This window comes from Ranitomeya variabilis, chromosome 1, assembly GCF_051348905.1.
Source record: "Ranitomeya variabilis isolate aRanVar5 chromosome 1, aRanVar5.hap1, whole genome shotgun sequence".
Classification (NCBI taxonomy): Eukaryota; Metazoa; Chordata; class Amphibia; order Anura; family Dendrobatidae; genus Ranitomeya; species Ranitomeya variabilis.
The window spans coordinates 309,744,874-309,762,058 of record NC_135232.1 but is presented as its reverse complement, the minus strand read 5'-3'; the positions used below and the strand labels follow the sequence as shown (position 1 = coordinate 309,762,058).

Genomic DNA, 17,185 nt, shown 5'->3' with positions numbered 1-17,185 from the left:
AACTAAAAAATTATTGGGATGTTCCTTCAGGAGTAAGGTCTTACAGGAGTGCTCCCTCCCTGTCAGAGGATTTCTTGAATCCCACCGCTGCCACCAATTTGTCACGAATCCACACCGCTGCCGCCAATATGTCACGATTCACACCGTGACCGTCACCCCTACGTCACGGATCGGGGTGACTTTAGGCCAACAGACGGCTATCACACGTGCAGGGGGGCTTATCTTAGTTATCCCTCCACTGCTACAATGTGATGAAAAAAAAACACAAGGCTATTGACCTCTTAGTTTACAGCAGGGGCTTATTTTAGGTATCTCACTGCTCTTCAATATACCACGAACTGCAGGGATTTATGTATATCCCGCTTACAGTTCCACTTGAAACCTGCAGCTCTCTGGCGCCCCCCTTACCCTCAGGTCAGATTAGGTACTGCATCTAGGATAATTAGTCGCCAGAAAGGCTGCCTGCTATGTACTGGCTATTGGGCACGCTGCAGCGAGGCGATATAAATACTCCCACTCAGGCAGGAACAATAATTATCAACGCCGCAGTCGCTACAACGACACCCAAAGGCCCGCACACGGGATGCTGCCACCAGCTTCGATTAAACAGGTCCGAAGCTAACCCAAAACAGTAGCGAAATTCCCTTCAGAAGGCTTAAGGTACGTTTTAGAGCATGAAGAACAAATCTAGTATTAAATATTATACCCCATTAAAGTTTAGGCAGTGTTTATAGAAAAATATTACAAGGTTGTTACAAAAAGAGACAATTGCAAATATGTACAAAGGTAATTATAAAAATAACAGGGGTTAAATGAGAAATAACACTTACATGTGTTCAGATCATTTGAGGCAACCAGGCTAGTGGGCGGAGTTCCCAAATGTCCCAATTCATCAGGGTTCTGGAGTAAGATCAGGCTCACACAGACTCCAGCAGACAGACTTCAGGCTGGGGTGGGGGTAGAAACTTATAAAGTGTAGCTCGGTGACATCACCAAAAGGGCTGGCTTACCCAGACCCTCCTCTCTCTTCAGTCTTAGTAAATTTCACACAAGTTTGTCTAATGCCTGTATCTCCGCTCCAGAACATGTCAGAATCATAACACACCCAGCATTCATCTTGTATTAAGATTTGCTCTCTATAGATACTAAATTCAGGCTAGTAGGGACACTCTGTTCCAGAGAAATCCGTATTCTGTCCCTGTTGGACTTGGAAGCTCCTGCTTACAGTGATGGATAGATGCGCCGATGGACTTTCACAAACTGGACCCATCATTTTCCTAGACAAAACCGTTGGCCCAATATCTTATTATATTAGAACAAAGACCCTCATGGATTCTGGAGACTTCTAATCCAGTTCTAGCTGGAGGGGAGTTTGAGCCTACCCAAGCGATCGTAAAAATTCTTTTGGGAGGGGCATGAGGGATTTGGGAGCTGAAAGTCAGGAATGCAGCAAGAAGCCATAAAAGCTCTTCTACACAGAACTTCAGAAACATGGGGGGGTTTAGCCCGCAGCTTTTGGGACCATGGTCAGACGTGCAAAAATCCCTCAGCTATGGTTTTTACATTATCGGACATACATTTTCCTCACACCTCCCCCTTTTGGTCTGCGCTAGGGAGGCAGAACCCCACGGTATGCCTCCATGCGCACCTCAGTAGGTTCACCCTGGCGGGACAGTCCATCTGCATTCCCATGCTCCCTGCCCGTTTTGTGTTCAATGGTGAAGTCAAACTGCTGAAGGGCAAGGCTCCAGCGTAGCAACCTGCCGTTGGTTCCACACATGGCGTTTAGCCAGTGCAGAGGGTTGTGGTCAGTCACCACGGTGAAGGTGTGACCGTACAAGTAGGGCTGCAAGCGCTGCAGGGCCCACACTATGGCCAGGCACTCCTTCTCAATGGTGGAGTAGGCCACTTCCCTCGACAAAAGTTTCCGGCTCAGGTACAGCACGGGGTGCTCTTGGTCCTCCGAGTCAACCTGGCTGAGCACAGCACCAAGGCCAAACTCGCGGGCGTCAGTCTGTACCACGAACGGTCGACTGCTTTCAACACAGGGGCGTTGCACAGTGCTGTTTTCAACGCCTGGAAGGCCCCCTCACAGCCGTCGGTCCAGTTGACGATGTGGGGTAGCTTCTTCCTGGTGAGGTCCGTCAAAGGTTTTGCCTGGCTACTATAGTGCTGTACGAAGCGCCTATAGTACCCTGCAGTGCCGGGAAGGACATCACCTGTTTCTTGGTCCTGGGAGTGGGCCAGTCCACGATCGCTCCCACTTTCTCAGGCTCTGGCTTTAGGGTGCCTCCGCCTACCCGGTGCCCCAGGTAGTGAACCTCCCTCATGCCCATCTGGCACTTTCCAGGCTTGATAGTCAGTCCTGCTTTGTGAATTCGCCTGAGCACCTCCTTGAGATGCTGCAGGTGTTCCTCCCAGGAGGGACTGAAGATGGCAATATCATCCAAGTACGCCACTGCGTACTTCTCCAGTCCCTGAAGCAGGAGGTTGACCATCTGCTGCTGGAAAGTGGCAGGGGCATTCTTCATGCCGAAGGGCATGACCGTGGACTCGTACAGTCCAAAGGGTGTGATAAAGGCAGACTTCTCCTGCGCCTCGGGGCTCAGGGGAATCTGCCAGTATCCTCGACTCAGATCCATTATTGTCAGGTATTTTGCGCCAGCTAACTTCTCAAGCAGCTCCTCGATGCGCGGCATTGGGTGCGCGTCAGAGGCTGTAATGGCGTTGAGCCCCCTGTAGTCCACGCAGAATCGGGTGGTCTGGTCCTTCTTTGGCACAAGAACTACGGGGGAGGCCCACGCGCTCTTTGACCGTCGAATCACCCCCAGCTGTAACATCGCATCGATCTCCTGGCGCATAACCTGCTGCACCTGGTCGGAGATTCGATAGGGTGTTCGCCGTAGTGGGGCATGATTCCCGGTGTCCACCTCGTGGACGGCTAACTCAGTCCTTCCAGGCCGGTTGGAGAATACGTCCCGGAAGGGTTCCAGTGTGGTTTGCAACTGCAACCGCTGTGGTTCAGTTAGCGAGGCGCTCACCTCCACGCCCTCAATGGACCCACCGGCCTTGGCTTGGGCCAGCATGTCCAGGAGGGTGTCTTCCTCCCCGTCTTCGGGTAAGCTGCAGACCGGTAGGACGAAAGGTTCACGTTCGTGATGAGCCTTCATCATGTTGACGTGAAAGGCCTTTCGCCTACCCCGAGCGTGGTCAAGTGTGACCACGTAGGTGACCGGGTTGAGCTGTTGGTGGACGACGTACGGGCCCTCCCAGGCTGCCTGAAGCTTATCCTTTGGCACGGGGACCAGCACCCACACCTTTTGACCCACGTGATAGGTCCGCTCCCGGGCGTTCTGGTCGTACCAGTGCTTCTGGTCAGCCTGAGCCTGCGTCATGTTGTCATGCACCAACTGCGTCAAGGTCTGCATCTTGTCACGGAAGCGCATGACATACTCCACTATGGACACTTCAGAAGGGTTCGGCTCCTCTTCCCAGGATTCTCTTACCAACCCAAGGGGTCCCCGGACTCGCCTGCCGTACAGGAGCTCGAAGGGGGAGAACCCCGTCGTGCTCTGCGGAACCTCTCGGTAAGCGAATAGCAGGTGTGAGAGGTACCGCTCCCAGTCGCGCCCTTGTGTCTCAACCAGCATGCGTAGCATCTGTTTGAGGGTACCATTGAAGCGATCACACAAGCCATTGGTCTGTGGGTGATACTCACTCGATACCAGGTGCTTCACCTGCATTCTCTTACAGAGAGCCTCCATTAGGCGAGACATGAATTGGGTCCCTTGATCCGTGAGCATCTCCCTGGGAAATCCTACATGTGAAAAGATAGCCAACAGGGCATCCGCCACCTTATCTGCCCTAGTTGACGACAGAGCTACTGCCTCTGGGTACCGGGTAGCGTAGTCTACCACAGTAAGGATGCATTGCTTTCCAGAGCTGCTGGGGACGGCCACATTCTCGTCTGGACTATTGTAACTCTCTACTAATCGGCCTCCCTCTTACCAAACTCTCCCCGCTCCAGTCTGTCCTGAATGCTGCAGCCAGGATCATATTCCTCACCAACCGTTACACCGATGCCTCTACCTTGTGCCAGTCATTACACTGGCTACCCATCCACTCCAGAATCCAGTACAAAACTACTACCCTCATCTACAAAGCACTCCATGGCTCAGCACCACCCTACATCTCCTCTCTGGTCTCAGTCTACCACCCTACCCGTGCCCTCCGCTCCGCTAATGACCTCAGGTTAGCATCCTCAATAATCAGAACCTCCCACTCCCGTCTCCAAGACTTTACACGTGCTGCGCCGATTCTTTGGAATGCACTACCTAGGTTACTACGATTAATCCCCAATCCCCACAGTTTTAAGCGTGCCCTAAAAACTCATTTGTTCAGATTGGCCTACCGCCTCAACGCATTAACCTAACTATCCCTGTGTGGCCTATAAAAAAAAAAAAAACATGATCAGGTTCCTCGCATCATGTTCTCATACACTTTATTGAGTTAATAGCACTTTATGTCTGTACTGCTACATACGGTACTTAGGCAGTTAACTGGTTCATGCAGCTTTACATGAACTCCCGAGCCTTACACTATGGCTGGTCCAAATAACTAAAGCTATTGTTACCATCCACCTCTCGTGTCTCCCCTATTCCTCATAGTTTGTAAGCTTGCGGGCAGGGCCCTCATTCCTCCTGGTATCTGTTTTGAACTGTGATTTCTGTTATGCTGTTATGTCTATTGTCTGTACAAGTCCCCTCTTTAATTTGTAAAGTGCTACAGAATATGTTGGCGCTATATAAATAAAAATTATTATTATTATTATTCTTGGTCATCCTCTCTCAGGTGCTCTCATGGGTGAGTGGAAAAATAATTACTTACTGGTGATTTGATTTTCCTGAAACCCATGACAGCATTTCTATTTATTCTTTCCCTTTGGCTTATGGTTGGTTGTGGTTCTCAATATTCTCTTCTCACAATGAAGATGGGCTGGCGTGAATGTATAAATAATAGTAAGAATGATTATAATTTGGGTGGCTCCTACTTGACTTCTTGGAAACCACATTGAAAGAGGAAGTGGGCATTGCCTTTTTATTTTGTGCTAATGACTTCCTGTCCATTGATATTGGTGGATCCCACTTTCAGTCGCTGTAAAGGGTTTCAAGAAAATCAATTTACTAGTAAGAAATTATTATTTCCTTAATGCTCTTTTTTATGCGCTTCTTGAAATGCCAACTGTTTGGCCTTCTACTTTAGTTCAGTAATGTAGGGTGCTGTGGAATGTAGTCCGTGTGAGGCAAGCAGCTTTCTACCTTGGTCCAGAATTTTTGAGATCGCTAGTTTAGAGTATTACAAGATTAATCATGTAACTTTAATAACACCCTAATTACCACAGAACCATGTACCCTAAACCCCTGAGACCCTCACGATGAAGCTAACGTATTTTCTGGTGTACAAGAACTCTGGTGTATACTCACTGTATAAGACGGGGGTCATCTTATACTCCCATCATCTTATACGGCGTGTGCTGTGCGGATGGTTCCCAGGGTCTGGAGGAGAGGAGACTCTCCTTCAGGCCCTGGGATCCATATTCATGTAAAAAAAAGAATAAAAATAAAAAATATGGGATATACTTACCCTCCTACGGCCCGCGGCTCTCAGCGGTGCAAGCGGCGGCCTCCATTCCTAAGGATGCATTGAGCGAAGGACCTTCGATGATGTCACAGTCACGCGACCGCGACGTCATCGAAGGTCCTTCGCTCAATGCATCCTTAGGAACGGAGGCCGCCGCTTGCACCGCTGAGAGCTGCAGGCCGTTAGAGGGTAAGTATATCCCATATTTTTTATTTTTATTCTTTTTTTTACATGAATATGGATCCCAGGGCCTGAAGGAGAGTCTCCTCTCCTCCAGATCCTGGGAACCATACAGGACCGCTCCCTGCACACGCCGTACCCGGCGTATAAGATGACCCCCGACTTTTGAGATGATTTTCAGGGGTTAAAAAGTTGTCTTATACGCCGGAAAATACGGTATTTTACTAGGATAACCATTGATGGGCCACTTCAAGTGCACCTGCTAATCACACATTAATAACATTAATAACCTATTCTCAGATTCGAAAACTCCCATAAATGTAATCTTTTTTTGGTGGAAGCATCAATTGAAGACTGCCTTCTCAATTTGTTTCTTAGCCTTTTTTTTTTTTTTTTTTTTTTTATACACACACAAAAAAAAATTGATACAATATTTTAATTGCTTAATTACACTGTGTTCCAAATTATTATGCACAAAGAGTTTAGGAGTGATAAGGTTAGAATTTTTTTGTTTGTCATTTAAACTCATTGATGGTGATGTGTGTCAGGGCTCTTTATATCACTGAAAGCAATTGCAGATACCTGTGCAAATTAGTTTGGCAGGTGTGTCCAAATAAAGGCAAGACTACTTAAGAAGGCTGTTCCACATTATTAAGCAGCCTACATTTTTTGCCAAAATGGGAAAGAAAAAGGATGTGTCGGCTGCTGAGAAGCAACAAATTATGGAGTATTTAGGTCAAGGTCATGACTACAATCAACATTGCCAAGACACTTCATCGTGATCATCGCACAATCAAGAAGTATGTAGCTGATTCCCAGCACACACGTGTGTGTGCTGATAAGGAAAAATTGAGGACTCTTTCCAACAGGCAATTGCGTAAAGTTAAAAGAGCAGCTGCAAAAATGCCTGGTCATAGCAGCAGACAAGTTTTTGAAGCTGCTGGTGCCTCCAACGTCCCCAGAACAACAAGATGCAGGGTCCTTCAGAGGTTTGCAGCTGTGCGTAAGCCATCCTGTCGACCACCTCTATCCACTGCACACAAGTAGAAACAGCTCCAGTGGGCCAAACGATACATGAAGACTGACTTCCAAACTGTTTTGTTCACCGATAAGTGCCGTGCAACGCTCGATGGTCCAGATGGATGGAGTGGAGGATGGCTGGTTGATGGACACCCCATGAAAACACGGCTAAGGCGCCAACAAGGAGGAGGTGGAGTAATGTTTTGGGCGGGAATCATGGGGAGAGAGATTGTCGGCCCCTTTATGATCCCTGAAGGGGTTAAGATGAACTCCATAATCTATGTGGAGTTTCTAAAACAACACTTCCTGCCATGGTTCAAGAGGAAGAACCGTGCTTTCCGCAGCAAGATCATTTTCATGCATGATAATGCACCGTCTCATGCTGCAAAAAACACATCTGCATCTCTGGCTGCTATGGGCATAAAAGAGGACAAACATATGGTGTGGCCACCATCTTCCCCTGACCTCAACCCCATTGAGAACCTCTGGAGCATCATCAAAAGGAGTGTCTATGATGGCGGGAGGCAGTTCACATCTAAGCAACAGCTCTGGGAGGGTATTCTGTCCACATGCAAAACAATTGAAGCAGAAACCATCCAAAAACTGACAAATTCAATGGACGAGAGAGTTATTATTATTATTATTTATTGCTATAGCGCCATTTATTCCATGGCGCTTTACATGTGAGGAGGGGTATACATAATAAAAACAAGTACAATAATCTTAAACAATACAAGTCATAACTGGTACAGGAGGAGTGAGGACCCTGCCCGCGAAGGCTCACAAGTTCAGAAGCTTCTTTCGAACAAGGGGTCCTATATGCAAATGTAACATCACCTAGAATAAAGTTTTCACTTGAAAACTGTTTGATTTCATTTTGTAATAAGCTGATAATGCTTATAACTTCACAATTTACCATTTTTTTGTTCAAAATAAAATAAAAAAAAAGGTTGCAGACTCTGCTGTGCATAATAATTTGGAACATGCATTTTGAGTGTTTATTTTTTTTAAAAAGATACTGTTTTCATAGGCAGTTTGTTCCAAAACATTGCAATTATACTAGAATAGTAGATGACTGGAAAATAACAATGACTGCAATTCAGATAGGTAATTTAGAGAAAATATGAGGAAATATTATTTGCATAATAATTTGGAACAGTGTATTTTTATGTGACTTGCACTGCAGTCAAGTGTTTTTGCCGCTCTGCTCTTTACTAGACACTTTTATAAAAGAAAAGGAGACGTGAAATTGTGGATTTGTAAAATGTATTAATATTATGCATCATAATTTTGGCTTAAAAAAAATTGCGTAAATTACTTGAAACAGTTGGCTTAAAATACTAGAAAGCATGTAATCTTTACATCAGCAAGTACTGCGGTATGTTTTCCACTAGTCTAGCTTTATGAAGTCTCTTAGTAACTCTGTCTTTTTATTCTTACTTCTCTGCAGAGTTTAGTTTTGTGGGTTCAATTTGTGGAAGCTATTGTGGTGCTAATTCGGCAGACGTCCCATGTACGCATTACAAGAGCATTGCGACCTATTTTTTTAGTCGACTGCAGATATTGTGGGGCTGTCCGGAGGTAAGAATAATTTGTAAGTGTTTTTAATAAAAAGTATAGTTTAATAATACTAAAAAGTATTCGTATTTATATAAAAATACCTACAAAAGTACCGTATATATTCGAGTATAAGACGACCCGAGTATAAGCCGAGACCCCTAATTTTGCCACAAAAAACTGGGAAAACTTAATGACTCGAGTATAAGCCTAGGGTGGGAAATGAAGCAGCTACTGGTAAATTTCAAAAATAAAAATCGATACCAATAAAAGTAAAATTTATTGAGACATTCATGTTCTTGAATATTCATATTGAATCAGGAGCCCCATATAATGCTCCATAAAGTTCATGATGGGCCCCATAAGATGCTCCATAGAAAATGTGCCCCATATAATGTTGCGCAAAGGTTGATTATGGCCCCATAAGATGCTCCATAGATACATTTGCCCCATATAATGCTGCGCAAAGGTTGATTATGGCTCCATAAGATGCTCCATTGAAAATGTGCCCCATATAATGCTGCATTAAGGTTGATTATGGCCCCATAAGATGCTCCATAGAAACATTTGCCCCATATGCTTCTGCGATAAAAAAAAATAAAAAATGGCATACTCCCCTCTTGTCCTAAGCAGGCTGGAACACCGGCACTTGCGATATTCACCTGTCCCCGTTCCACCGCCCTGTCTTTTGTCTCTCTGCAGTGACTGTTCAGGCAGAGGGCGACGTGCACACTAAACACGTCATCGCGCCCTCTGGCCTGAACGTCACAGCCAGAGGATGCGGAAGATGGAGCGGCGCGCGGCGGTGGAACGGGGACAGGTGAATATTGCATGGCCCACCCTCCCCCATTATACTGACCCTCCCAGCAAGGTCCCTGCTTCTCCGATGCGATGGCGCCGGCAGCTTGTTCCTGTGTTCAGCTGTCACTGGTACCGCTCATTAAAGTAATGAATATGTGTCTCCACCCCCTATGGGAGTGGAGTCACGTCCGTATTCATTACTTTAATGAGCGGTACCGCTGAAGACCGGAAGAGCTGCGGGCGTCGAAGAAGCAGGGACATGCAGAGGCGCGTCGGGAGAAGGTGAGTATGATGGACAGCTGCCGCTCCCCCTCCCCCGCCGACCCCCTGGGACAATGACTCGAGTATAAGCCTTGTAGATTGTGAGCCCTCGCGGGCAGGGTCCTCTCTCCTCCTGTACCAGTTGTGACTTGTATTGTTTAAGATTATTCTACTTGTTTTTATTATGTATACCCCTCCTCACATGTAAAGCGCCATGGAATAAATGGCGCTATAATAATAAATAATAATTATAAGCTGAGGGGGGCACTTTCAGCCTAAAAAATGGGCTGAAAATCTCGGCTTATATTCGGGTATATATGGTAACTAAATAGATATCTCCTACTGCTAACTAAACTTGTCTTCACATAAACTAGGGAGAGATGGAAGAAAGTGACGGCAGGATGTCATGTATAGGGTTTTGTATGCTATTTGTTAACATAGTCTCAGGTGTGTCTCAGGTGTCAGCTGCAATATACAATAAAATCAATTGTTTCAGATGGTGAAAATTGCCTTTAAAGGGAACCTGTCAGCAGCATTGTGCTCAGTAAACTACAGACACTGTCAGGTCGACACCGTTATACTGATTACAATGATACCTTTGTTGATTAAATCAATCTGTTGTTTCTTAATCTTTATTTTCAGTTTTGAGTTAGGGTATGCCCATGCTGCAGATTTGGTCTTGTAAAAATCTGTGCGGATTCTTCCTCAGCAGAAAATGCAGTTGAAAATCCGCGCGATATTTATTTATTTTTTTATGCGGATTTGTATGCGTTTTTGTAAGCTAAATTAAAGATATATTATGTAACAAAAAAAAAGAATTGTGATGTAATTTCCTAGTCCAACCTCTTCTTTTACGTTCTCCATTGAAGACCATAATATCATTACAATACCATCTTCAAATATAGAAATATAGTTTTTACACACACAAAACAAATATAAGTGAATATAATATATTATGTAATAGCAAGCTCGAGGTTTGGTAATGACCACAGGTGTCAGCCAGATACCATCATTATTAAAACGGTAAATAAAACACACACACACACACACACACACACGAAATCTACGTGAAACACAATATCTGTTTAATTTTCAAAAAACTTTATAAGGGTACGTTTCCACGGTCAGTAAATGCTGCGGTTGGACACTGCTTACATCCGCAGCGTCCAACCCGCAGCGGCCAGATGTTACAACATAGTGGATGGGCTTCTCTGCGGAGATTGACATGCGGTGCGTCTTTCTAGACTGCAGCATGTTTATCATTCGGCGACGCTCAGGACAGATCGAAAATGTGCTGCCGGTTCCTGACTGTGGGAACATACCCTAAAAAAAAATTGCGTGGGCTCCTGCGTAATTTTCTTAACCAGCAGAGGGAAAGCTGAGGGCTGATGTTAATATTCTGTGAAGGAGCCAATAGCCATAAAGGTTCCCAGACTAATAATATCAGCTCACAGATGTTTGCTTAGCCTTTACTGGCTAGTTTACAGGAGAACCCCAGAAAAAAATTTACAAGGGGTCCCCCTATAAAATCGAACCAACAAAGGATAGGCAGACAGCTGCGGGCTGATATTAATAGCCTGGGAAAGGGCTATGGATATTCGCACCCCCCAGGCTAAAAACATCAGCTCTCAGCCGCCCCAGAAATGGCGCATCTTATAGATGAGCCAATTCTGGCACTTAGTCTCGCTCTTCCCACTTGCCCTGTAGCAGTGGCAAGTAGGGTAATATTTGTGGGGTTAATGTCACCTTTGTATTGTCAGGTGACATCAAGCCCATGAATTAGTATTGGAGAAGCGTCTAGAAGACACCTATCCATTACTAATCCTATAGTTATATGGTAAATAAAGACACAGCCAGAATAAAGTCCTTAATTAATCTTAATTAACCATACTTACTGTATCACCTAATCCCCTACTCCCTTGGTCTCCTGCAACAAAAATAAAATAATAAAACCAACAAAAATACTCCCTGTCCGCCGTAATCCATTTAATAACGAGTGTCCCACGACGATCTCCCGTGTAGAACAGTCACAGATGTGACCGTTTTATAGGACCTGCGGTGATACACTGACAGGAGATAATCTTCCTGCAGTGCATCACTGACAGTTCACCAGAGTTCATGCTTTCACTTTACGTCACCGCTGCGTGGGAATTTTCTCACACAGCGGTGCCGCAAGTAACAGCACGAACTCAGGTCGGCGTAGTGATACACTACGGGGGCGATTAGCTCCTGTCAGTGTATCGCTGGAGGCGTGTAGAACAGTCACATCTCCCACTATGACTGTTCTACACTTGAGATCCGTGGGACACTCGATATTAAATGGACTTCGGTGGAAAGGTAAATATATGGTGGTTTATTTTATTTTTATTGCAGGAGATTGAAGGTGTCAGGGAATTAGGTGTTTGGTGAGTATGAATGTTGTATGTGAATATGTAAATGTCCTTTTTTTTTTTTTAACAATTTAACACAATCGCTGGATGATTAATTGAGCAAGGTAAAAAAAAAAAGTCATTTTGAAAATGGCACCGCCTGCGCAGTAGCAGCTATTGGATCTCTATACACACTGATAGCTGCTACTGCGCAAGTGTCCTTTTCAAATTGACTTTTCTCATTCGCCTCATTGGGGGACACAGCTTAAACATGGTTCTGTGTCCCCCAATGAGTGGCTTGGAGAAAAGGATTTTACGGTGAGTACACAAAAATCCCTGTTTCTCCTTTGCCTCATTGGGGGACACAGCTTTGAACATGGTTCTGTGTCCCCCAATGAGTGGCTTGGAGAAAAGGATTTTACGGTGAGTACACAAAAATCCCTGTTTTTTTTCCCCTTGCTCAATTAAATAAGCAAAAGGGAATAAATGCACTGTAAACATGCGATTATGCTGCAGCGCATGTGCCACGGCTGCCACCTGCCTGCAAAAGCGGATATTCATTATGCAAACTAGGGGGCAGGTCAGTGAGGGATCAGTGACCTGTCAGCAGTCTTCATTATGAATATCTAATCAGAGCACCTCATGAAGCCTCTCCCCCCCCCCACAGGCCGCTCCGGAGCACGAGCATATCATTATCATTGAAAATAAAGATTAAGAAACAACCACAAGCCGGGTTTCAGCAACCAAAGGTATCATTTTATTCAGTATAAGGGTACCGTCACACTCTGCAACTTTCCAACGATCACGACCAGCGATACGACCTGGCCGTGATCGTTGGAAAGTCGTTGTGTGGTCGCTGGAGAGCTGTCACACAGACAGCTCTCCAGCGACCAACGATGCCGAGGTCCCCGGGTAACCAGGGTAAACATCGGTTTACTAAGCGCAGGGCCGCGCTTAGTAACCCGATGTTTACCCTGGTTACCATTGTAAATGTAAAAAAAAACAACACATACTCACATTCCGGTGCCTGTCGCGTCCCCGGGCGTCCGCTTCCCTGCACTCCTCCTGCATCCTGTGTAATCGCGGCCGTAAAGCAGAGCGGTGACGTCACCGCTGTGCTCTGATGTACGGCCGGCGCTGACACAGGATGCAGGAGGAGTGCAGGGAAGCGGACGCCGGGGGACGTGACAGGCACCGGAATGTAAGTATGTAGTGTTTTTTTTTTTTTTACATTTACAATGGTAACCAGGGTAAACATCGGGTTAATAAGCGCAGCCCTGCGCTTAGTAACCCGATATTTACCCTGGTTACCAGTGAAGACATCGCTGCATCGGTGTCACACACGCCGATGCAGCGATGTCAGCGGGTGATCCAGCGACGAAATAAAGTTTCAAACGATCTGCTACGACGTACGTTTCTCAGCGGGGTCCCTGATCGCAGTAGCGTGTCAGACACAGCGATATCGTAACTATATCGCTGGAACGTCACGGATCGTGCCGTCGTAGAGACCAAAGTGCCACTGTGAGACGGTACCCTAACGGCACTGACCTGATACTGTCTGTAGGTTACTGTGCACAATCTTGCTGACAGGTTCCCTTTAACAATGGGTATAAAGGAATCTATCACTTTTGTATTGTACCATAGTCTGCATTTTGTTCCCAAATTTCAGTTACACTTTATGCTGGGCAATGTAGAAAATCGAAATCCTGTTTTGCCACATGGAAACGATTAACAAGCTGTTAATGATATGCTATAGCTTGTGCGAATACCCAGGATAGCTCAACGTAAAGTGTTTTTTTCTATTAAAGTAAGTTATTCCCTACTAATTTGCCTGGGGTCCAGCTGCTCTTACCACAAGCGATTAGCAGAACAGGGTACTTTTATCCCAGTTAGAAAGGAGCGCATACTCAATCATCGCTCCATTCATTAATTTATTCATTCCCTATGGCATTGCACTTGGCTGTTCGTTCTCATAAAAAATGAATGGATCCGTAGGCTAACATGAACACTGCCGCGCTATATTAAACCGGAATAAAACTGGCCTGTTCCGCCGTTCATTGGAGGTACCTACACTGAGACCCTCAATGAATTATCACCTATCCTATGGATGGCTTCTTTTTAATGTCCAGAACAGCTCATTGTAAGGCTATGTGTGCACGTTGAGTGATGTGATTGCTTTTAAAGACAGCCGGTAGTACACTGCCAGGAGGTAATCGCTCCCGCAGTGTATCACTGAGCTGCCGTGAGCGAGTTCACTGGAGTTCATCAGCTGATCAGCTCCGGTGATCTCCTTTACGGCTCCACTACTGTGTGGGAAAGTTCTCACGCAGCAGTGCCGTAAGCATCGGAGCTGATGAACTGCGTTGAACAGCTCAGTGATACACTACAAGAGCTATTACCCCCTGTCAGTGTATCGCCGGGTAGTACGGTCACACCTGGACTATGGAGGAAAGGTGAGTATTTGTTGGTTTATTATTTTACATTATTTCTAGGAGACAAGGGGATTGGGTGTTAAGGCGAGTATAATTTTTTTAATTTTTTTATGTGAATATAGTCATTCTACTTTTTTTTTTTTTTTTTTAATAACTGTGAGCACAGGCGCCGGCAGATGATACTACTACTCCCATCAGCGGTGCCTGTTGTCACTGTTATCAAAAACTCAGCAAATCTGCAAACATTTTTATACCTGCGTTTTTGCTGCGGATTTGACTGACTCAATTGAAGTCAATGGGTGCAGAAACACTGCAGAAACGCAGAAAGAATTGACATGCTGCAGAAAAAAAACGCACTGCAAATACTCACGGAAATATACTGATCATGTGCACAACACTTCAGGATTGTAATTGAATAAGCTTGCATAAGGATTCCATTGTGTTTTTGACCCATTTACGCGCGGAAAAAAATCCACAAAAACGCATAAAAAAACGCATCGCATGCACATAGCCAAAAAGGGATTTCCTGGGATAAAAGGTATCGCCTATTCTTAGGGTAAGTGATAAGTTACTGATCACTGGGACCACCCACTCATTCTGACAACAGAGCTCTGGGAAGACCCTTTTGATGGATAGGAGGGTGAACATGTTACGCATCTCTATTCAATGTCCATAGGACTGCCAGAGATAGCCAAGTACTGGGCACCGCTATCCCAGCAGTCCCACATAATCATTGAATGGAGTGGAGATGCTTCTGCTCATCCTCTGTTTCATTTAAGAGGGGCTCCGCACATCTGTCTTTGCGATCCCTGGTGGGATATTGTAATTTACTATGCTGAGAAATCCTCTTTATATTGTGTGAATATTTGTAAATGATAACCCCAAACTTTAGGCAGCACCAAAATAATCCAACGCGCTATAAAATCAGGTAAAGGAGGAAACCTACAGAATGACATTTGATGAAGTCAAACCTGAAGAACAATGAGACAAAAGAGCTGACAATCTGTGGTTCCTGATGCTTATTCAGAGGTTCACCTTATGCTGGATGGCATCGCTCCGTGATTGGCGGCGATCTGACCTTTTGAAACCAGTCCTGAGAATAAAGGGTTACAGATCCTATAGTGCTACATTCTTTTCTAATTTTTCCTTTCTCTGTAGTGCTCCCAGCCACCCAGCTGTGTAGAAAGTATCACTTTATGATCCGTGGGGGTCTGATCTCTGTAATCTGCCCTACTTCTGAGAATGACGGGTAGCCTGTGTACTGCTGCATCCCCTTGTAAGATTTCCCTTCATATTGGCAATGAAGTGAATGGGGCAGTGCTGCAGTTCGCTGCGCAGCCAGGTGTCGCAGTGAAGGAGATGCAGTGCTACACAAGCGAGGTGCCCGTCATTCTCAGGATGCCAATAATAAAGTGATGGGGAATCCTTTATTACTGAGTCTTCTCTTTAATCAGTAAAAATTGAGAATTAAGAATGTTCTTTTACTCTACAGGAACCTGCGTCAGATTTTCCAGTCTCTGCCGCCTTTTATAGATATCCTGCTCCTCCTCTTATTCTTCATGGTTATTTTTGCCATTCTGGGTATGTTCTTCCAATGAAAATGTATATGCTCACTATTAATTCGTACTAAAAGGGCATTCTCGATTTTGAAAGTTACCTATATGACAGGAAATAACTTCCCAATTGTTGGGGGTATCACTGATGGGACCCCCATTGATCCTTCAAACCATTACTCTTAAGAGCCCTATGTGAACTTGATTTTAATGGGAGTGCTGGAGATTGCCAAGTGCTGCACTCCGCTGATCTTCTGCACTCCCATCAGAATGAACAGGATGGAAGTGCAAATGATTGACCTCTGCTCCATTCATACGCAGCTCTTCAGAGTCCCGGTACCAAGGATCAGTGGGGACCTCAGCAGGCGGCACCACCCCTAGCGATTGGAAAATCATCTCCTGTCCTATGGATAAGGAATAACTTTCAGACTTGAGAATACAACTTTAAGGGATTAGTCATGGCTCTGAAAGCTAGCTATAGATATGACAAGCACTCTTAAAAAAAAAAAAAAAAATGTGAACCATTGAAACACTTGGGCCACGTTCACATGTTCAGCATTTGGTCAGTATTGTACCTCAGTGTTTGTAAGCCAAAACCAGAAGTGGTGATGTGTTTCTATTATACTTTTCCTCTGATTGTTCCTCTCCTGGTTTTGTAGTCTGTGGAATTCATAGGGTCTTGCCAAGGAGAAATAGTCCTAAAGGAAGGAAGGAAGAAAAAGAGGAAGAATTCATAAAGTATATCTGTGAATGGATGATGCGTCCATATTTTTATATAGCGGAGAATTACCAACTGTCACCACTGTGGGGAGACAGAGTCCAGAGCTAGTTGTAGAGAAGTTTTAGTAAAGGAATAAAGGCCCATATGTGATACAATGGGGAAAAAAAGGATTTAGTCAGCCAGCAATTGTGCAAGTTCTCCCACTTAAAAAGATGAGAGACGCCTGTAATTGACATCATAGGTAGACCACAACTATGAGATTCAAAATGAGACAACAAATCCAGAAAATCACCTTGTCTGATTTGGTAAGATTTATTTTGCAAATTATGGTGGAAAATAAGTATTTGGTCATTAACAAAAGTTCATCTCATTATTTTGTTATATATCCTTTGTCGGCAATGACAGAGGTCAAACATTTTCTGTAAGTCTTCACAAGGTTGGCACACACTGTTGGTGGTGCGTTGGCCCATTCCTCCATGCAGATCTCCTCTAGAGCAGTGATGTTTTGGGCCTGTTGCTGAGCATCACAGACTTTCAACTCCCTCCTAAGGTTTTCTATGGGATTGAGATCTGGAGACTGGCTAGGCCACTCCAGGACCTTCATATTCTTCTTACGAAGCCACTCCTTTGTTGCCGTGGCGGTGTGCTTGG

At 45.1% G+C, this 17,185-nt stretch overlaps 1 protein-coding gene across 3 annotated transcripts in view; it reads left to right on the top strand.

Moving 5' to 3' along the window:
- Nucleotides 1-17,185, top strand: part of TPCN1 (two pore segment channel 1) — a 113,397-nt gene that overhangs the window by 39,078 nt on the left and 57,134 nt on the right. For all 3 annotated transcript variants that reach the window (XM_077296533.1, XM_077296515.1, XM_077296524.1), the window contains exons 6-7: nucleotides 8,291-8,421; nucleotides 15,753-15,841. In XM_077296533.1, the coding sequence (XP_077152648.1) occupies nucleotides 8,291-8,421; nucleotides 15,753-15,841 (220 nt within the window). The remainder of the gene's footprint in view (nucleotides 1-8,290; nucleotides 8,422-15,752; nucleotides 15,842-17,185) is intronic.